This window comes from Orycteropus afer, unplaced genomic scaffold, assembly GCF_000298275.1.
Source record: "Orycteropus afer afer isolate SDZICR_OR568_19922 unplaced genomic scaffold, OryAfe1.0 scaffold00414, whole genome shotgun sequence".
Classification (NCBI taxonomy): Eukaryota; Metazoa; Chordata; class Mammalia; order Tubulidentata; family Orycteropodidae; genus Orycteropus; species Orycteropus afer.
Window position 1 is genome coordinate 2,081,347 of NW_006922001.1, and position 23,095 is coordinate 2,104,441.

Consider the following 23,095-nt stretch of genomic DNA (forward strand, 5'->3'; position numbering starts at 1 on the left):
TTGAACCACCAGCCTTCTGTTTAGCAGTCAAGTGCCTTAGGCACTATGCTACCAGAGCTCCCTCAACATAAAGAAAAATAAAATCCTCTCAAGTGGAACAATAAGCAGCAGCATCATAATAAATGAAGAAAAAATTGAAGTCAAAGATTTTATATTACTTGATTCCACAATCAACACCAATGGAAGTAGAAGATGATGTATTGCACTGGATAAATCTGCTGCAAAAGACCTTTTTAAAGTGCTGAAGAGCAAAGATATCTCTTTGAAGACTAAAGGAAGCCTAATGCAAGCCATGGTATTTTCAATCACCTAACATGCATGTTAAAGCTAGACAATGAATGAGGAAGACCACAGAAGAGTTGATGCTTTTGAGTGTTGTTGGTGAAGAATACTGAAAGTACCATGGACTGCCAGAAGAACTAACAAATATGTACTGGATGAAGTACAGCTGGAATACTCCTTGGAAGTGAGAATGCCCAGACTTGGTCTTGCCTACTTTGGGCTTGTTGTCAGAAGGGACCATTCCCTGGAGAAGGATATCATGATTGGTAATGTGGAGGGCCAATGAAAAAGGGAAAGACCTTCAGCAAGATGGATTGACACAGTGGATGCAGGAATGGGGTCAGGTACAGCAAAGATTGTGAGGATGGAGCAGAACTGGGCAGTGTTTGGTTCTGTTGTATGAAGGATCACTGTAAGTTGGGGCTGACTTGTGGGCACCTAACAACAACAAAACATATCGAATAACATTTTCTGAATTATTTTTGAAATTTTTTTCAGCCAAGGGTTTCTTTTACAAAATAACTTATTAACCCATCATTTAAAATAATAATAATAATAATAAAACTCATTGCCATAGACTTGATTCCAACTCATATTGACCCCCTTTGGGTAACTTAGGTGATAAATCTTTATGAAAGTAGGTTTCCCAGTCTTCCTTCCATGGAGTAGCTGGTAGGTTTGAACCACCAACCTTCTGGTTAACAGTCAAATGCCTTGTGCACTACACCACCAGAGCTCCTAATACATCATAAATCCTTATTTATATGGTTTAAAAAATGCTCCTTTTAAAATGATTTTATGCTTTCTTGAATTTTATTTTCTTTCATGTTAGAATTTGGATATTTTCCCTATAGATACTTACAGACCCAAGAGCCATTAAAATAAGCTGATGTTACAATTCAATTTGTTATTAAAGATTTTAAAATGTTACTTTTAATATTTTTGTTTTATGTATTTTAGGGTATCTAGTTTATTGTCAGAACATGGGCCACTGGGATCTGGGGCATACAGATCAGTAGGTGAATGGCTAGAAGCAATCAAAATGGGCCGATATACAGAGATTTTCATGGAAAATGGATACAGTTCAATGGATGCTGTGGCTCAGGTGACCTTGGAGTGAGTAGTTTTTCTGATAATTTTTATATACTTGTTGGGACAAAAAAAAAAAAAAAAAATGTTCAGAAACCAATCTGGGTAGGGGCAAGGGAGATCAATTGAATTTATCTACCTGCAGCAGCTTTCAAAGAAGCCGCCTCTTTTTTTAGCTTGTATTGTTAACAACTGCATGGTTAATGCTACTTGTTGCCAGTATCTTTGCTTTTTTGCTTCAAGCTAATAGCATTTGAGTGTTTGAATAATTGGAGAAGTAGCTCCTTGGCAAAATACTGGTATAATGTGTTGTGGTAAAGATGTTTTCTTGACAAAGTTTTTATACTGGTACCTATGTTATATGAATATAAATGCAAAATAAAATAGACTGTAAGCACAATTGGTGTGGCTAATTCTGTATAATGACAAAACATATTCTTCAATTTTGGCTTTCTTCTTCAATTTTGGCTCTTTATGTTGAATATTCAGGTAACATCAGGTTAACAAAGCTTATGATGGCAGAAATCTCATTTAATCTCTGAGTGGTGCACATTATATCCTTGCAGTACAAGGATATATTAAGTCTGCCTCTGATTTATTTTTAATACAATCTCAGTGGAACCAATTGTGCCCTTTTCTGTTTGCACGTTTAAGATAAGATTTATCAATTCTTATTCAATAAAAATCACTAGGGTTAAGTAATAAATTCTTTAAGGTTGTCAGTTGTTTATATTTTATTATATACTCTATGTGTAATTATTTTAGTGTAATGTTTGTTATTTGTGAAAAATAACTATCTCCATGTTAGTTTCATCTAGATTATGTTATTATTAATAATATTTTAACTTGTGAATTTAATGATCACATACTTCAAATTAACTATAAATTCAAAGGTTAAAATATTATGGTAAGTATTAGAACATGGTAGAATATTCTAAAGCACTAAACCAGTTTTTATTACATCGTTTCACATAATATGCATATTGAACAGCTCTCTTTCACCATATTTATTGTTACAGCACTCTTTGATTTAATAAATTCACTGTCCACACCCACAAAAGGGAACAGGGTACCACCATTTATCAACAGTTAATGTCACTTTCTTAGCATTTTTCTTCCTTCACATCTATAACTAAAAGGACCTAAAATCACCACTCAACTTGCTCCCATTCTAACCTTCACTACCAAATCACCCACATATGCTTTCAATATTATTTCTATGGATACAATGGACTCATTTGTGCTATATTTGAAATAGTAAACTGAAAAATTTAGTGATAATTTAAAACTATTTTTACATGACTGCTATTTAATATTTCAGTAAAAATGGTCATTTTAATTTATTAAATTCATTTGTCATTTTATATTAAAATGATACTGTAGGTATTTCTTCTACCCAATGTCAGATTACTTGTAATATACATAATAAAATTATTTGCATTAAATGATGTCTCTTTTTTTATTAAAATAACACATATTCACATATGTGTATTTGCTTCCCTTCAGAGAATATTTTTAACCACAAATAATGGTTTTACATTAACTATGTGTGTTTCACTTTATTTCTTTGGGGCCCCAAAATACTATAAATGTATATTTTATCATTATGATTTCAAATTTTCAGATTTCTTTTACTTTTGTCTCTTTCTTTTCTCCACCTTGTATTCCTAAAGGCTCTTCCTTTTAATTTTTTTTTTTTTTTTCTTTTGGAAATACTAGCAGCCTCTCCTATCATAAAAGGTGGTTCCCCTCCATTTCATTCCTATTCTCCAGTAATTGTTCTCTGGTCAATTTTTAATCTGTGTGGTTCAATTTACTCTTTCTGTCTTTATCACTTTTATTAACTCTCTGCCTCTTGCTCTATTTCCTTTTTTCTTATATTTTGTTTTTTAACTCACTTACTCCGACCAGAAAAGATATGTGAAATTTGCAGACTTAGTGACATCTTCCTATTCAAAGAATATCTTACTGTGTTGTTCCCTGATGTCATTTGCGACCGATCTGTGGGGCCTATACTCATCAACATATTTCTTACTAGAAATTGGACCAAATCCTAGCTTCAGTGTAGCTGACTTCTTGGAGAGTTCAGTATCTTTAAATAGATGTCATCTTGTTTATGGTGCTTTTGACCATTTTTTTTCTAATTGATATAAGCATGTAACTCACAAAAAGAGTAATCAGTTACTTCTTTCTTTGGTCAAGAATTTAAAAACAGTTATCTTTGCATTCGACTTTTCTTTCCTTAAAAAACTCAGTCACTGCTAAGGACTAATGGTAAAGAGAACTGGGATATTAGCAAAGGACAAAGACAAGTTCATAAAACACTCTGTTATTGATTCATCACACGTGGTATTTACCTAATATCTAAATACTGATTTTATCAAATCTGTATAATACTATAAAAATAATAAAACATTACTTACAAGATATATTAGAAACTGGAAACCAGAATAATATATTCATAGCTATAAAATACTTAGAAAAAAGTCAAAATCAATTAATGAAAATGATAAAACTGCCATACACTTACACTAAAAGAATGTATTATAATTTGTGTCATCCAATTTGTTTTCATAAGAGATGTAAAAAAGAAGAATGAAATAATACATATAACTTATCAAAATCACATAATTTGGTTTAAAATTTCCTTTCAATAGGTTGAGTTTTGTTTGTGAATTTTTGCCAGCACTTGCATGTATGATTTAACATGGACAAGAAGTGAAGAACTAAAAATTCTTAAAATCAAAACATGTTTCATAAAAGTGACTTTTGATCTTTGACATTTCTGTCTGTTGTTCTCTGTATTTTTTGCTATTTTGTGTACAGCATTTATATTAAAACAACTGTTGTGGTGGCAGTAATAGTACAAGCTATACTGTTATGTGGTAATGTAGTTCAATGAGTTTTTGTCCACAGGGGTAGTTGTGAGCTTTAGGTGACTTGTAAATTGAGTAAAAAAATTGTAATTAAGAAGATAGCAGCTGCTTTTCAAACTTCTTCCAAGATGAGAAATGTCAACTTTTACTTATTCAGAAAAGTGAGCAAAATCCAATTTATTTAAATAATCCAACATTTAATTATGATACCAATTGTGGTGAAAGAAGAGGTTCCTATAGGTATCATTATTAGAATTGGTCTTAAACCAATTGTGGTTAAAGAGGAAGAGGTTTCTATCAGATCAGTATCATTATTAGAATGGGTCTTCATTAAGGTTTTCTTAAATCAGAACCAAATATATAAATGTATATATAATGCATTTTATTAAAATATAATTTATGTACAGTGAAATACACAAGACTAAAGTGACATGAGTTGATGGATTTTTTTTTGCAGTGTTTCCTCCCCTCCCCTCCCACCCCTGAGAACCAAAGAAAATTTCCTTCCATATATAAACTTTTCCTTGACTTTTTACAATAATGAACTATTACTATATTTGTCCTTTGTGATTGACTTATTTCACTCAGCATAATCTCCTCTAACAAGTTGATCCATGATATGCAGTATTTGGCAGATTCTACATTATTCTTTAGTGTTGCATAGTATTCTATTGTGTGTATGTACCATAGTTTGCAGAACCAAATATATTTCTTACTTATTAATAAAGTCATGATGCATAATTTATTCTACATTTATAGTACACAGAGGAATACTTAACTATCCTCTATGTTCTAAACAATTAAACTAAAACTCCAGTCCCATTCACTAGTAAAGCCATGCTTAAATATTTTCTTTCTAAATCTAAACCTATTTATCTGTAAAGTAGATCTATAAATAGTGATCAGGATTCTTTGTAGTTAATAAAAAATGCTAAACATGCAACTACATAACAAAACTGTAACAAAAGGAATGAACAATGAAATTTAGCAAATATTCATTAATCTATCTTCTGCCTTCTCCTATCCAGCCAATGTTGATGGGGTTAATTATTATTGGTATGGCTAAAAGATTGGAAAAACAGAAGGGAGAAGAATGAATAACTGAATGAATCACCCACAAATGGATAAAAAATTCCTGAATAATTAAGTGGTGGTTTGAGTATCAATTGGTTATGTCTTGTTATTCTGTCTTTTTTAGTCTGCCATTTTAGCATTAATAAAATCAGTGTCATTGTTTGATGTTATGAAATAATGCTTTTTAAAATGTTAGAAGGTGATAAAATGCAATGGCAATTCATTTTAATTACAGCTTTTCTAAAACTAATCATGCACTGTCAACAAAATCCAAAGTACATGTCATATAACAATACTATTCCCATCACATTTAGATTCATAATGCCTATTCTGAAAGACAGTTTATCACCATTAGAACTGGCATGGGGTATTCCTTAAGAGTACATGTGGTCATGATAAATATGAGTATAAACCAGAAACCAAACTCAGTGCCGTCAAGTCAATTGTGACTCATAGCAACCCCCATTGGGGTCCAAGGTTGTAAATCTTTATGGAAGCAAATTTCCCCATTTTTCTTCCATAGAGCAACTGGTGGGTTTGAACCATATACCTTTTGGCTATCAGCCAATTGCTTTAACCACTACACCAGAGTTGCTTAATTCGGTATACTATTTATAAAATGTACATTCTTAAAATTTTGTATAGTTATGAAATTCCTTATATAGAAAGATAAAAATGAGTAAAATAGCATATCTCATATTTTAAAATATTTTAAGAAAAGCTTTTGCCTATTTAGGACAGCAGCTTCATCATTTACAAGTAAAATATTTTATTTTATCAAATTTCTCTCACATCACTACTATTCATTTGTTCATTTGATATGTACTTTATGTAGTGAAAGGAAAATTGTTGGAAATTTCAATAAGTATGAGACAAGGCTGTTTAAAAGAAAATGTTTTTAATGCATTTACAAATATTAGAATAATGAACTGTCTTTATTATAAATCCTGTGCTTCTGACTCAATGGCATGTAACAACCACAACAATATTATTTAACTCCCATTCCTACTATCCTTAGAAAACTATTGAAAAGGATTTTTAAAGAAATTACTTTGATTTTGAAAATGATATTTATTTGAACAAATTATCTTGCATCTTTTTTTTCATTGAAAAATCACATTATCTAAAAGTACTACATTGCATGCTTTAAAATCATGCTATTTTCTAAATATTAGCACATTAATTTGACAGATTTTGAAATCATAGCAGTGTGTAGAATATAATGCTTTTTTTTAATAAATCAATTTATCCTATGAAGCTATAGAGGGAGTGAAACAGAGAGAGAAATTCAATAGGTTTCCTCCATTTGAATCTTAGGAAATTATCAGATCATGATGTGATGTTGTATTAAAAGTATATGCTTAGTTCACTGGGAAAAATAAAGGAATTTAACTTAAAATCTAGAAATATGAAATATTTTAAAGAAGAATAGATTGTAATACCCCATAAACATGAACTGTATACCTGCATTTGTTAATCAGATACAATTCTTCAAAACATTCACTCTTTAACATGATATAGATGTCATAAAAAATAAATTAAAAAAACCACCGAGCAATAATCTTCCTTGTGCTCAAGTCAGCTTCAGAAAATGAAGATATATCTGTAGTTAATACAGTGGAGATAAAAAGAAGTCAAAACAGTGAGTTGATGTCATTTAGGCAAAACAACTAAGAGTTGGAATATGAAATGCACACAGGCACAATTTACAAATTAAGTCTTTGATACTATAAATGCAATGACTATCTTGTCTTCATTGTAAGACCTATGAATTTTTTCCTCATGTCATTCAGAATAAAACATAAAGATAAATCACAAAAGCTCACTTCTAATAATTTAATTGGTAGAGCAATTATTACATGGTGTCAAGTACCTGGGTTCTCTCCTGGCTTCAATATACTGGTTGTATTTAAGTGATTTAAATCATCTGTTTTGTTTCCTTGTCAGTAAGAGACAATTTTGAAAACAAATAGATTTCATAGGACTCTAAATTTTTCTACAGTATAAGGGGCAGGTATCTATAAACATCACTTATTATTTTTATATTTATTGCTGTGGTTCTCTACCAGGTGGATTTTGCAACCCAGATGACATTTGGCAGTATTTGGGGACATTACTGCTTGTCAGAAAGAGAGGGGATTAAAGTGATACTGGCATCTAGTGAGTAGAGGCTAGAGATGCTATTAAACATCCCATAGTATATAGGACAATGTCCCATAACAAAGAAATATTTCTTTGTTAGCCCATAATGTAAACAAAAATGAAGCTACTAAACTCTAGTTTAGTGGAAAAGAGAAAAGATTAAAAGCCTTTCTTTTTACCTTGTTAGTTAATACGTAGTATTTTGTAGTAGTCTATTCCATAATTTTCACTGCTTTTCAAGTTTTGTTAATAATTTTCTTTCATCACTGCCATTATTAGTATTTTATGTTGTATTCTATGATATCTTGGTGATACAAACTACTGACACTCAACTACTAGATGAAGGTTGGGCAAGTTAAACCCACAGGATATCACCTTGAAAGACCTGATCATCTGCTTTTGAGAAGTCTTAGCCTTGAAAATCCTCTATAGCTGTTTGCTCTGCACACATGAGGTTGTCATGAGTCATAATTGATTCTATGGCATCTAAAAATAATATATTGTACTCTGGTGTCTCACAGCTATTATACTTTCTAAGAAGTTAATGTTTATTTAAAAAAAATGTTTCCTCCAAAAGTATCAATTTCTTCTTTATAGCTATTTGTCAATTCCTAAAATTCTCATAAGAAATTAAAGAAACACTAAAGATGAAAGGAAAACTCAAATACTATTTAACTAAATAATTATTTTCAATACTAATACACATAGAATCTATAAATCATTTTATTTAAGTTCCACCCTCTGATCATTAAAATATTTCTTTGAATTATCTAAAACTACTAAATTTTACCTTATTTACATCAATTCTATCAAAGACTAAAACCAATACAACTACTGAGGGCAAAAATATTCCAGTTTTAGAAAAATATGATTAACAAACTAATTGAATAAATCTAATATTACAATTAAATAACTCTAATATGCAAGGATATTGGATACTTAAAATTTTTATTTTTAATGCTCATTCTTCCTATAATCAATGCTTTTAATTTGTAAAACATACCTGAATCATTATCTTCACCAAATAAATGCTTTAAAATAATAATTCCTGAATGTCTTGTTAAATAGACATTAGAAGCCATGGACCCTGGTGTTGAATTTCACAATATCCTAAATTAACTTAGAAATCTAAACATATCTAATCTTCTTTTGAATAATAAACTGGTTTGTTTGTTTTTTAAAGCATTGAAATATCTTGGTTGAAAAACTTTTATGATAGTGTGTAATCTTCAGAATGCTTTAAAGGCTAATGGTACCTAAATGTTGTTTGGAAAAGGAAGAAAGCACCACTATTTTGGGTTCAAAAAAAAAAAAAAAGAATATTTGAAAATGTTATAGGAACAATGTAGTGATTGTCACTAAAATATATCTGTTATATATAAAGTGTTTGTATTGAATGAGTCATTTGAAGAGTTTAGTCTTCAACTGCTTAACTGTAAAATTTTAAAAATAGATTTTATGCTTCTTTCAGAAAAAAAAATGCTTCTACATATTGTATATCCACATTTACAAAGTGTACAATTAAATTGTATCTTTAAAAGGTTTATTGGTAAGCATATGGAAAGTGATTTTCATTATTATGTGCAACTAATAAAAGCAATATCCAAAAAAGGGACAAATCTGTTCTAAGTCACTCCCCATTATAAATCTGTACAAATTTCAGATGTACAATTTTGGAATGTGCCTTTGAAATTGCCTAATTGAGACCATTATTCGATTAGTTTCTGCAAAAATGTTTGCCCTTTTTCTATGTGCTATTGAGGTGTGGTACCAACTGAATCAATACATGCATCCAATGTGTCCTTTCTTCATGCAGGGATTTGAGGCGGCTTGGAGTGACTCTTGTCGGTCACCAGAAGAAGATCATGAACAGCCTTCAAGAAATGAAGGTGCAGCTGGTAAACGGGATGGTGCCATTGTAACTTCACTTTAATATCACTTCTTCAAGTGAAGGAGCTCTGGTGGAGCACTGGTTAAGAGCTGGGCTGTTAGCCGAAAGGTTGGTGGTTCAAACCACCAGCTGCTCCACGGGAGACAGATATGGCAGTCTGCTTCCATAAAGACTGCAGCCTGGGAAACCTTATGGGGCAGTTCTACTCTGTCCTATAGGGTCATATGAACTGAAACTGACTTGTTGGTAATGGGTTTGGTTTGAGTTGATTCTTCAAGAGAACAATTCTGCACTTTGCAAAGAAGCCCTGAGATTTATTTTAACAAAAAAGAGGAAAAAGGGAAAACTCAGTGATTTCTAAACTTTAGAAGAACATTTGTCTCAGCCACAAAATTTGTATCAGTGTTTTACTAAAATCTCTTTATCTTCCTCTCAGTGTATTCATTTTTCACAAAGCAAATATTACCTGCATGGAACAAGAACGAGACTAAACATTATCTTATGTTAAAATAACCACAAAATCCTTCACAATACTTTGAGAAAATTTTATACATGAAATATATAACTACATATAGCACCTTTATAGACTGAATTAAGGCAGCCCCTTTCAAAACTTCTGAGGATCTACTTGAAAGGAAAAGTTTTCTAGCCTTTTGTGGGCTAAAAAAAGCTGCAGTTTACTGAAGTTTACTTCAAGTTTTAACTGTCTACTTAAGTGTATTGAAGAGCAATATGAGTAGATTACTTCTTAATAGATACATTCTTTTGTAATATTGAAATGCTGTTACACAGCGTTAAGTTGTAGAAACTAGTATATAAACATGTTGCTTGATCAAGAACAAGTACAATACAGGGTGTATATTTATTTATTTTTTGTTATATACTTTTAGTTTGCTCTTCTAGAGATATTTAGGGTACAAATGTGTATATACTGTATAATTTACAGCATAACCAGAATCCAATTTAGGTTGGAATTTTTTGTGTGTGCTTGCACATGTGTGCATTACAATTCCACTTGTATTTTTAACAGTGTTTTCATTTTAATAATGTGTGAGAACAAGTGTTTCAGAGTATAATGCAAACAGGAGGAATAGAGAAGCAGTAAAGCAAAGTTTAACACAAGCTTGTGTCCTTTTCTCTCATGTGTACAAAAGCTACTAAATCTCTTTATTCTCTAACAGGAAATGTCTATAAGATTAAATCCCCTTTGGCTTTTTAAAAACACTTTGTGATATCTGTGACAATGCTATTTTCTAGTCATTAATCTTGCACCCCTGTAAGAAATTTCACCTTTCTGAATCTCAAAAAATATCTTGTCAAGCGAAGTTGACACCAAAGGGCACATTTTCAGCAGGATGTAGAAGGATTTAACTGTGCTGACTCCTGTTAATGTTGTTAAATCCAGGCACATAACACTAAGCAGTACCCTTAGTGTTAATCCTTTGTAACCATTTCCATTGTGGCTCGTCTCTAGAAATTTTGATACTAAGGTAGCAGTGGAATGATGACATACATACATGTATGTATGTGTATATGTATACACACACACACATAATATGTATGTATCTCTATTCCCTCAGTGTTTTCTCTATTTCAAGACTTGATAAGTTTTATTTGATGATAACTGTTTATTTATTTCGTAATTTCATCTTCTATGTAGTTACAGGGTATTAAATTTATTTTGATGAACCCATTCAAAGTATTATTTAAATGGCCTTGTTAAAGAATGTTAGTTACATCTTATGTATGCTCTGTATACCACATCTAGTGAAGACTAATAATTGGGGTACAGATTATAAAGTGTATTTTAAATTGTATAGAATTGGACTCCTTAATGATGTAAATTAAAATTTTTATAATGTTCACTTTATAAAATTCGTGCAATGGCATATGCAATGGCATATTCAATGTGTATATGTTAGGAGCACATCATTTAAATAAAATGCAGACAACTCATGAGTATCAATGGCAAGAGTATATTAGAGTAGCCTGAATTAGTGAAATCCATAGGAAATATACCTTCATAATAATAATAATACTCTCTCTCCTTCCTGAGCACCTATTCACTTGAATATGTAGCACCTGTAAGAAAGATTTTTTTTTTTTTTTTTTAGGAAATAACCTCTTTTTACCCTGCCTACTCATTGCTTAAGTGGTGAAATAACATTTTACTAAAATGACAAGAAAAAAAGGTCTAAAAATATCTCAAATAATATATTTCTCACAAATAGTGCTATACTGTGCATATGTCCACACACTCTGTGCTTCAAGTATACCATATTAAGTCTGGTAAAATTTCCAGAGAAAGCTGATGGAGGTAGATTTAATATTGTCTTGATAATATCATAGAGAGTAGGCATCACCATTATTAAAAGTGCACTTTTTTTTTTCATTTGAAGAAGCTGAATCAATTAACTTTCTTAAATTAAAAAAAAAAAGTTGGAGATGGTGATATACTTTATTAAATTTTGAAAAAGTAACTGAATCTACGTGATAGAAGTAACAATGTGAAAAATCAAAATATGACTAGACTTAAGATTTAAGAGGGAGACTATCATACATTTTAGATAGAGCTGGGGGATAACCAGAATTATTTACATATAATAAACACATTTTAAAAATTATTTTCCAAGTTTATGTGTTGAAAGATGACTTACTGAAAGGTAGTATTTAAAAAATAACTAGAACTGAAAGGTAGAATATAGATTTGCTTCGTTTCCATGAAAGAACCATTTAAATTAATATTTATATCAAATGCATTTTCATATACAAGTGAGATTCTCATTTGGGAAGTTAAATATCCACATAGTTTTCATGCATATTTCAATTTTGTTCAAACTATCTAAGGAATGTCATGATGAGATTAGAAGGAATAAAGAACCTTTCAACAAAGACATATCAAAAAAAAAAAAAAAGAGGAAAGAATGCCTTTCTAAAATATTTGTTCACCACTGGATATGTCACCAATTGAAAAGTGCCAATTTCATCTATAAATGTGACAAATGGAACAAGGGGAAGAGACAGCTCTAGTGAAATTCAGCAAGGCAAACCAGGACAACATTTGACATATCTTGATTGCGTGATTTCTTAACCTATTCGTTCATTTTGTCACCCCCCAGACTACCAAAAATAAAATGGAGACACAACAATTTTAGCATTTAAAATAGATTCATCAAATAATATAAAGTACTGCAGCTGTCAGTATCAATATCTTTGGGGCATACACGTTTCCCAGTTATGGACTGTGAAAAATAGATACTAGCAAGAAGTAATTTTCAACGTAATGATACCTGTTGAAGTCATTAAATTATAACTTTTATCAACTATAACTTGTTTCCAAATCTTGCCATTTGCTTTTGCGTATTATAGCATATAATCAGCTACTATTCTTGGCCAATGAAAGTATTATACATAAGAATACAAAGGTTTTGATTTTTCCAATTTTAAAAACTTTAATGTACATGGTTTTTTCTTTCCCTGTATTTTAATTACCAAGTCAGTGTTCTAAATGTGTAAGATTACTATAGAAATTATATTCCAGTATATTATAAACTTAAATGTGGCCGGGATTAATAGTTCTAGTTGACTAAATAACAGAACATTTTTAATTCAGCTTCTATAGGAGCCCTCTGGTGACACAATGGTTAAAGCAATAGGTTACTAATGGAAAGTTCAGAAGTTTTAATGAACAGCTGCTTTGCAGGAGAAAGATAAAGCAGTCTGATGCCACAAAGATTTCAGCCTTGGAAGCCCTATGGAGCAGTTCTACTCCAGCCTAAATGGTTGCTATGGGTTAGATAGACTAGGCCACAGATTTTTGTGTAGGAATTTAACCAGTATTTAAAAAAAAAGTTTCAATTCTCAAGTTTCAAATGAAAAAAACAATGTTGATTGGGCACTTATGTATTTGCATGTCTATTATTTTACCTCTATTTGAAAGTAAAGATTTCTTTAATTCCATTCTTTCTTCCATTTGAAGTGGGTTTTGGGAAGCACAAACAGAGATATTTTCCTTTGGGAGACATTTTTGACTATGGTAGTGGATTGAATGGCAAATGCTGTTTGAGCCTGGTGTTAGAAATTTTTTAGACACATGGTATTACCCAATAGAATAAGGTCCTTTTCTAATTTTTTTCTTCCTAAAAATAAAAAATGAAAGCTAAGTATGATAGTCAACTGTTTTTGCTTATGTCCTGCCAGATGTTTAAACTCAAAGAAATCAAATGTAGGTATAATAAGATGATGATGAGGAGGAAGATGATGAATAAGCTGAATAAAATGGTAGATTTTTTTTTTTAAATTAATAACTAGATTAAGTCATTTTTTAAAACTCTGTAGCACAGCTGGTTGCATTGAATAATTTTCTCCATTATGTTGTTAATTATATAGTAATGTATTGAAGGATAAATAGATAAGAACTTTTTAATTTCTCATTCATTTATGAAATAAAAATCTTTTTTTCACATATAAATGATCAGATGTTCTTACTCTGAATAACCACATAATTCATGCTTAGGAAGATCAATTCTTTAAAAGAAAAAAAAAAGAAATAAAAGTATAAATATGCCATTTGTTTCTTCTAAATGTTAACAGAAAAAAAAAAAAAGGAAAGTGACAAAAAATTGTTCTGTTTATTCAGTGGGCTATAATAACCATAGAACTTTCAGTCATCAACATATTTGTGAAGCTGTAGACTGCTATAGTTTTACAATTAATTATATATAAGTGTTTAACTCACAGCCATAATAGTCCAAGAATAATACTTATGCTCAGTCATTTGTAATACATATATCAAATCTCTTTAGTTTCAGGCAAGTCAGAAGTAGATACCTAGAGTCCCAGTGTATGATAGGCATCAGGAAATCTCAAGTCCTTGCCTCAGAGTTAATTCAAGTAAGGGTTAGCATTTCTGTACTTTTTTTTTTCCATTTAAACTCTGTGTGCATTTGGTTTGTGTATATGTTTTTGTAGTTTAAGAGATGAAATTTTATATTTTTTCAGAAAATAAAAAAAAAAAAACTTTGAATACAGTTAAATTGATTGTCATGCTTGATCCTTCCCCCTTGGGGGGGGAAACTTTAAAATGTGTATACTTACAGCCTTTATATAATGATTTCAGTTAGTTCAAGATAAAAATATTTGTATTTCCTATGCCAAATATTTAAAAGGTGGTCACCAACATCCATTTTCCTCAAAGGCATATTCTTGAATCTTTCCATTAGATCAAAGTTTGTAGCTGAATATTGACAATTGACACTGAGATTATAGGACATGAGTATTCCTGTGTCAGCCCCTAATAATAAGTTGATTATCTTAATTTAATACAATATCACTTGAGAAGAAAGCAAAAGAAACAGAAAACAATATGCATCATCTTCAAAAAGAGACTTTCTACTAACCCGCATCAGGCTAAGATCTTCTCGTCGACATACATCTACTTATGGCAAACGGTGGAGGAGTTTCATCATGACAGAAGGATGTCATTAAGGACAAACCCTCTCTTATTCTACTGTATCATAATATACTGTACCATAACAATCTCTTTTGGTAATGACTACGGAAATCTACTGTATTCAGAAAATGAATCATATTCATATAATAATAACCATTGATTTCACCATTCCTTATGGAAATAACCCATAACCCAAGAAGTACTTTGTCTATCCATGAAATCATTACTACAGGGACCATCATTAAATCTTTTTGTAGATCTTCTCATGTAAAGAAATCTGAATTCTTTTCTACCAAGAAGACCATTTGCTTTGCTACAGAAGTAAAAATTCTATTGTAAGTGGAGATTTCCCCCAATCCTATAATTACTGTTGACCAGGTAGGAGAGATGGGGTGGGTTGCAAAGGTAAACATTTAATGAGAGTGCACTGTTCTGTATTAGAATTCTTCCCTCTACTTTGAGATGCATATTACTGTCTCCAGTTTACCAATGAGAAAACCACAGTTTAAAGCTACTAAGGAATTTCCTAAGACCTAATTGCCTTTGAAGGACAAAGGTAGGATGAAAACGTTATTTATTTGAGAATAAATCCAGTGCTCTTTTATCACAAAGTGTTTAACCATGTTACTGAAATAACAGAAATGTCTATACAAACCTTCTAATTTGATTGACTCAGAAACTGAGGATCAGCAAACAAATTACTTGTATACTTTTACACTGTGTCAACCTTGGGTGGAAGCTAGGGTCTGACTGATCAAAATTCTAACATATTTAAGTAACCGAATAAGTCATACTTTGATAGTCAAAAAATATTTTATTGTGATTTTTTTCGATGAGTAGCTGCACAATCTAATTCAGGATACTTTTTACCAGTCTATGGCAGCTGCAACCTTAGAGAATTGCATTACATGTTTATTCATTAATTCTAATTATAACATTTTAATGTTACTTACAGAACTTTAAATTCTATAGGTGATACACTACCAAATTTTTTAGCAACACAAAGTAAAATAATTGAGTTGATATTTGTGAAAATCCAGAGCTGACAGTCAAATCAGGCAGAATGTTACATAAAACATTAAATCCAATTCTACCTGAATTTAGCAGATAAAAATGAATCACTGAAATGATACTGGAAAAAATACTGTAATTACAGATAAATGTTTATCAGTCTGAAGAGATAATGGTCCTAAAGCATCCCTCTAAATTTTTAAAAATACCAATTATGAAAAATCATGAATTTTCAATTATGAAAAATAAGATGTTGTCTTACTACTTTTAATGTAAAGATTTTCACTGATTCTAAATTTTTGGAAAGCAAAATCAGTTAACTATCTCATACAATTTATCATATTGGGATTACAAACAGAAATAAAACTTTTTATTTACTATTATTCTTAAAAAATAACAAAATTTAATACTTAATCTAAACTTAAAGATGACCTTCAAAATAAATGAAGAAGGAAAGATAGTGTGTTTTTTAATTTAATATTTTATATATGTGACAGATTGTTTTTAGGAAATAAAATATGTACATCATGTATAAATAATTGAATTAGTGTTATCTATTGTAGGAGCTCTGGTAGCATAGTGCCTAAGGCACTTGACTGCTAACCAGAAGGCTGGCGGTTCAAACCCGCCAGCCACTCCTTGGAAGGAATGTTGGGCAATCTATTTCCGTGGTGATACTGCCGCGGAAACCCAAGGAGGGGTCGCTATGACGACACATAACAACAACAACAAAAATTGTTTTTCAAGTGTCTCAAATTTATTCTAACTCTACCTTTTTTTTTCTCAATTATCTAAAAAGTAGAACTCTTTTTTTTCCAAAATAAACATGATTTCTTATTGCTACATTAATAAAAGGGAGCTCTGGTAGCCTAAAGCACTTGACTGCTAACCAGAAGGCCCACCAGCCACTCCTCAGAAGGAAGTTGGTGCAATCTACTTCCGTAGTGATACTGCCTTGGAAAGCCAAGGAGGGGTCAGACTCGATGGCACATAACAACAACAACAACAACAACATTAATAAAAATTATTCAACATTTTAGCTTGACATATATTGGAATTTGAAATGCTACATTTAAGATAAATTTTTAAGTCTGGGCTTGCTTAAAATTGCATTTATTTTCTCCATTTGACAGATGTTTAGAATTCTAAACTCAAATTTTTATCTCCCAAAACAATAAGGGCATCGTTCATTGCTTTTGGTATCCACTGTTAAAAACTCTCAACACACCCAGTTCTTCTTTCTGTCTGAGAAATTTTGTTTCATTTTTCTAGAAGCTTTCAGCATTCTCACCATTATATGCCCCCCCATTTTCTTCCCCCTCCTTAATTATTTTGATTGCTTTTTACTTGACAGACTCTCAATCTAAAGACAAGCCTTCATATGATAGAAATTTGCTTCTGTTCTTTTCAGAAATTATCTTTTCCCCTCATTGCTCTATTCTTTGTATTTAGAACTTCTAATATTAAGATGTTAGATTTTCTAGAAATACTTTCCACATCTGTATTGCTGATGTTTTATTCTATCTTCCAGAAAATTTTCTTTCTCTATCTTTCACATTATACATTACATCTTCAGATCTGTCATTTTATTCCTCGGGAACTTTTAGGATAGAATAAAAAAGGTAGGTATTGACTATGAAAATATCACTTCCAATATAGAGATATCTTTTGAGTTTTACACATGTGTATATAATTTTACTCTTGCCATAACCACTTTCACATTTCACAAGTATTTTAAACTTAACATATTGAAAAATGAATTTATGATATTCATCTTTACCACACCCCCAAAATTGTCATGTTTCTTTTTCTTTCAAGAGGTACATATCATGTTTGATCTCCATCATTGCCTACATTAAACTAATCACATTTTTTTTTTTTTCTGGCAGTCATAGATTTAAAATATACATCTGTTGCCTTTTGCACACTTACTAATTCAGGCCAACATCACCTTTTGTTTGAACTAACATGAAAGCCTGATAGTGGCTATGCCTCTATTCACCAGTAGTTCTCTTTAATATACACTGTACAATTCTGACTATCCTCCTAAAATCCTTGGTAACAAACTACTTTAAAAATGTTGAAATTCTCCAAAGAACTGAAAATATCTTTCCAGCCCCATCTTAGGTTGCTTCTGTCAAGACATTGAAGCTATTCTCTGTGATGTTGTTATTAGGTGTCAGTGCGATCAGCTCTAACTCATAGTGACCCTATGTACAACAGAACAAAACACTGCCAGGTCCTGGGTCAGCCTCAGTATCCTTGCTATAAATGAGTCCATCCTTGTAGCCACTGTGTCAATCCATCTTGTTGAGGACTTTCCCCATTTTTTTGACCCTCCACTTTAGCAAGCATGATATCCTTCTCTAGAATTTCCCTGCTGATAACATGACCAAAGTAGATGAGATGAAGTCTGGCCATTCTCACTTCCAAGGAGCATTCTGTATGCACTTCTTCCAGGGCAGATTCATTAGTTCTTCTAGCAGTCCATGGAACTTTCAGTATTCTTTGTCAACACCACAGATCAGAAGTGTCAACTCTTCTTCAGTCTTCCTTATTTATTATCCAAAGTTTCACATGCCTATGAAATTACTGAAAATAACCTCATGGTTAATATAACCCCATGGCTTGGGTTAGGTGCATCATAGTCTTCAGAGAGATATTTTTGCTCTTCAGCAGTTTAAACAGGTATTTTGCAGCAGATTTTCCCAGTGTGATACATCTGATGTCTTGACTGCTGCTTCCATTGGTGTTGATTGTGGAACCAAGTAATATGAAGTCTGACAAGGGGATTGACAACTCCAATCTCTTCTCCACTTATCATGATGCAGCGTATTGGTCCAGCTGTGAGGACTTTTGTTTTCTTTATATTGAGATATAATCCATACTACGGACTGTAGTTTTTAAACTTCATCACTAAGTGCTTCAAGTCATCCTCACTTTCAGCAAGCATAGTTGTGTCATCTGCATATCACAGATTGTTATTGAGTCTTCTTCCTATCCTGATGCCATGTTCTTCTTCAGATAGTCCAGCTTCTCAGATTATTTGCTCAGCATACAGATTAGATAAGTAGATGAAAGGATACAAACTTGATGTACTCCCTTCTTGATTTTAAACCATGCAGTAGCCCCTTGTCTGTTATAATGACACCCTCCTGGTCTGTGTATAGGTTCCTCATGAGCATAATTAATTGTTCTGTAATTCCAATTTTTCTCAATGTTATCCACAATTTGTTATGAATCCACACAGTCAAAAGCTTTTCTATAGTCAATGAAACACAAGTAAACATCTTTCTGGTATTCTTTGCTTTGAGCCAAGATCCATCTGACCTCATCAACTATATCCCTCATTCCACATTCTTTTCTGAATCCAGTTTGCATTTCTGGAAGTTCTCTGTCACTTTACTGCTGCAAATGTTTTTGAATTATCTTCAGCAAGATTTTACTTGCACATGATATTAGTTAAATAGTTCAATAATTTCCACATTTTGTGGGATCACTTTTCTTTGGAATTGGTACAAATTTGAATTTTTTCCAATCAGTTGGCCAGGTGGCTGTATTCCAAATTTCTTGACGTAAATGAGTGACTGGCTCCAGTGTGGCATCCATTTGTTGAAACATCTCAATGGGTATTCCTTCAATTCCTGGAGCCTTGTTTTTCCCTAATTCCTTCAGTGCAACTTCAACTTCTTCTTTCAATACCATTGCTTCATGATCATATTCCACTTCCTGAAATGGATGAATATCATCCAATTATTTTTGGACAGTGACTCGGTGTATTCCTTCCATCTTCTTTTGATGTTTCCTGTCTCATTCAATACATTGCTGTAGAAGCTTTTAATATTGCAACTCGAGGCTTGAATTTTTTCTTCAGTTCTTTCAGCTTGAGAAATAATTAGTGTGTTCTTTCCTTTTGGTTTTCTAACTTCAGATCTTTGCACATTTCATTATAATAATTGACTTTGTTCTCAATATCTTTGAAATTTTCCATTCAGCTCTTTTATCTTGTCATTTTTCCATTTACTTTAGCTATACTCCGTTCATGATCAAGTTGCAGAGTCTCTTCTGACATCCATTATGACCTTTTCTTCCCTTCCTGTCTTTTGAATGACCTTTTGGTTTCTTTATATATGATGTTCTTGATGTCATCCCACAATTCCTCCAGGTTTCAGTCATTGGTGTTCAATGAATCAAATCTATTCTTCAAATGTACTTTAAATTCAGGAGGGATATAATCAAGGTCATATTTTGCTTCTTGTGGTCTTGTTTTAGTGGTCCAGCTTCAATGTGAACTTGCATATGAGCAACAGTTGGTCTGTTTCACAGTTTGCTGCTGGCCTTGTTTTGGCTGAAGATATAGAACTCCTCCATCACCTCTTTCCCAGATGTAGTCAATCTAATTCCTGTGTACTCCATCTGGTGAAGTCTGTGTGTGTAGCCACCGTTTATATTTCTGAGAAAAGGTATTTGCAATGAATAAGTTGTTGGTCTTACAAAATTCTATCATGCTATCTGCAGTGTTATTTCTAACACAAAGGCCATATTTTCCAACCACTGTTGATTCTTCGTTTTCAACTTTTGCATTCCAATCACTAGTGATAAACACATCTTGTTGTGTTACCAAGATATATTTTCTTTAAAGAACTTGACAGAAACTAATTAAATGTTGATTCTAATAATTATTTTTTAATATAAATCTTTTTATAGGGTATAAAATCCATGATGGCAGAAAAAGTATTTTACTGGCTACTAAATATTTGGCACATGGAACAATGTTGGGCAGGCAACTGACATTTAAGAAATTACTATCATCAACTTTTGTTACCTTTTAATAAGTCACAAAAATTACAATAAACACAAGCCACCTAAATTCTAAATATTTATCTATAAATGTATAATATAAACAAAAAAAGCAAGAAGATTGTGCCTTTACATATATTTTCACTTAAAGAAAAAAAAAAAAAGTATGTTTTAATATTACTTATGTGGCTTATACCAGCATTGGTAATGTTGAACATTTCAAACCATCTTGATAAAATCTTTATAATTAGCAGCATGCCTTTTTATGCCTATTTTTTTAATCACACAATGAAAAAATCATTTTAAAATATTATTTATGCAAAGAAATAAGGCTAGTGATTTGAGATAAAATGAGAGGATACCTTTGCTAAGATCACCAGTTTCATTATCTAACTATGAGATTAGATCCCAACACGTCTGCAGTCATTGTGAGGTACTACTTTCAAGTTCGTAATATGGGAAGAATCTAGCAGCTGGGAGTACATGATTCCCTTCCTAGAAATGAGATATGGTTTACATGTTCTACAATTGACTTAAAGAGTCTGCATTAGGAAGAATCTATGAAAAATTCTACCTCAGAAATTGACCTCAAAATTAGGGTCAATGATCCTCTGTCAAGAAATTATGTCCTTCCTTTATTGGGCACACAACTTACTGGAAGAGCTCTAAATGCCTGTTCCATGATGTATTTGTTGAAATGCTTAAGATTAGTCCTTTAACTGATTTCTCTATTTCCCTAGATTGCCAGTGAACACTCTGTTATCATTTTTATAATACTTATTTCTAAGAGAAAAAAAAAATGTAAAATACTTTTTTAAATTATAGGAAAATATCAAATTTAAGAGTGTATGTTTTTAACTTTTCTTCCTCAGTCATTGAGTCCATTGGGTAGACTCCAAGTCCAAGTGCCTTTTCTTTGTGGAAAGGCCTCATAAAGACTAATCCGATATCTGTATACAACACAGAGACCCTAACTAACTAATTCTAGTATGGTCTATTTGTGACTGAAACTGAATAATAATCTGTATTGAATTAACATTGGTCTATGCACTGAAATTTCTGATCTTTGTCCATTGGTTTGTCTGGACAAGTTTGGGACCATCATTTTGTTTCATTGTTTAATGGTATTGAGTGGGTAATGAAATCCATTTTTTGGCTAGAATTCCTCTGGAATTTTTAAAAACTCAGAAAATAATATGAGACACAGAGCAGAGTGGCCACAAAAGATTTATTTTGAAGATTTTAGTTAGTCTTGTCCATAATCTCTATTAGCTCTGTTTAAGGCCACCCAGGATAAATCAAAACATACGGTGGAATGGTTTAAAAAAAAAGAAAGAAACAAAATCAGTCTTAGAAGAATTACAAATAGAACACTCTTTAAAAGGAAGAATAGAGAGATTTTGTCTTGCTTTGGACACTTAATCAGGAAAGAGCAGTAGCTAGAAAATGACATCCTGTTTGGTAGAGAGTCAATGAAAGCAAAGGAAATCATCAATGAGCTGTGAAGACATGATAGCCACAAAAATGGACTTATACATACTAATGATCATGAAGATGGCACAGGACCCAGGGGCAAGGCAAAGTTTCATACTATATACATAAGTTTACCATGAGTCAGAACCGACTCAATGATAACTAATAACATGAACAATACATTTCTAGTACAAACTAGTACAAAACTTGCACAAAATATGTTCGTCTCATGTACTTTGGACACGTTCTCACAAGGGACCAGTCCCTGCAGAAGGACATCACACTTGGTAAAGAATGCTGTTGCTGTTGTAGGACCAGTGAAAAACAGGAAGACTTCCAAGGAGATGGACTGACACAGTGCATGAGACAATAGCCTCAAATATAGCAATAGTTCTGATGGTGGCACAGGACCACGATGTTTTTTTGTATTGTGCATAGGGTCATTATGAGTCAGAACCAACAAAATGCCACCTAACAGCAAAAAATGTACAAATACAACTTCAAGATACACTCCTTGTCACAATTTATGGGGGAAATGTTACCCTTAACACCTCCAAAATAAACATGCTAAATTGACACTATGAGTCCAAGATTAGTGAATTTTGTAGCTCACATAAAGGGAAATAAATATATTAACCCTTGTGGGTTGATCATTAACATATTTGACAAGAGTAAATAAACATGCAAATATGTTGTTGTTGTTAAGTGCCGTCCAGTCGTTTCCGACTCATAGCGACCCCATGCACAGCAGAATGAAACACTGCGTGATCCCGCGCCAGCCCCACAATCCCTGCAATACTTGAGCCCATCATCGCAGCCACTGTATCAATCCATCTCCTTGAAGGCCTCCCGCTCTTTCGTCGACCCTCCACCCTACCAAGCATGACATCCTTCTCAAGGGAATGGTCCCTTCTCACAACATGACCAAAATAGGTGAGACAAAGTCTGGCCATTCTTGCTTCCAAGGAGCATTTCAGGTGCACTTCCTCCAGGACAGATCTGTTA

The 23,095-nt window shown here is 32.2% G+C and overlaps 1 protein-coding gene across 1 annotated transcript in view; it reads left to right on the top strand.

Annotated features, from left to right (window-relative positions):
- The window catches only part of EPHA5 (EPH receptor A5), a 617,348-nt gene extending 607,963 nt beyond the window's left edge, over positions 1 to 9,385 (top strand). Inside the window, exons 17-18 of the mRNA XM_007953798.2 lie at positions 1,243 to 1,398; positions 9,280 to 9,385. Coding sequence (XP_007951989.1) covers positions 1,243 to 1,398; positions 9,280 to 9,385 — 262 coding nt within the window. The remainder of the gene's footprint in view (positions 1 to 1,242; positions 1,399 to 9,279) is intronic.
- Positions 9,386 to 23,095: the final 13,710 nt, after the last annotated feature.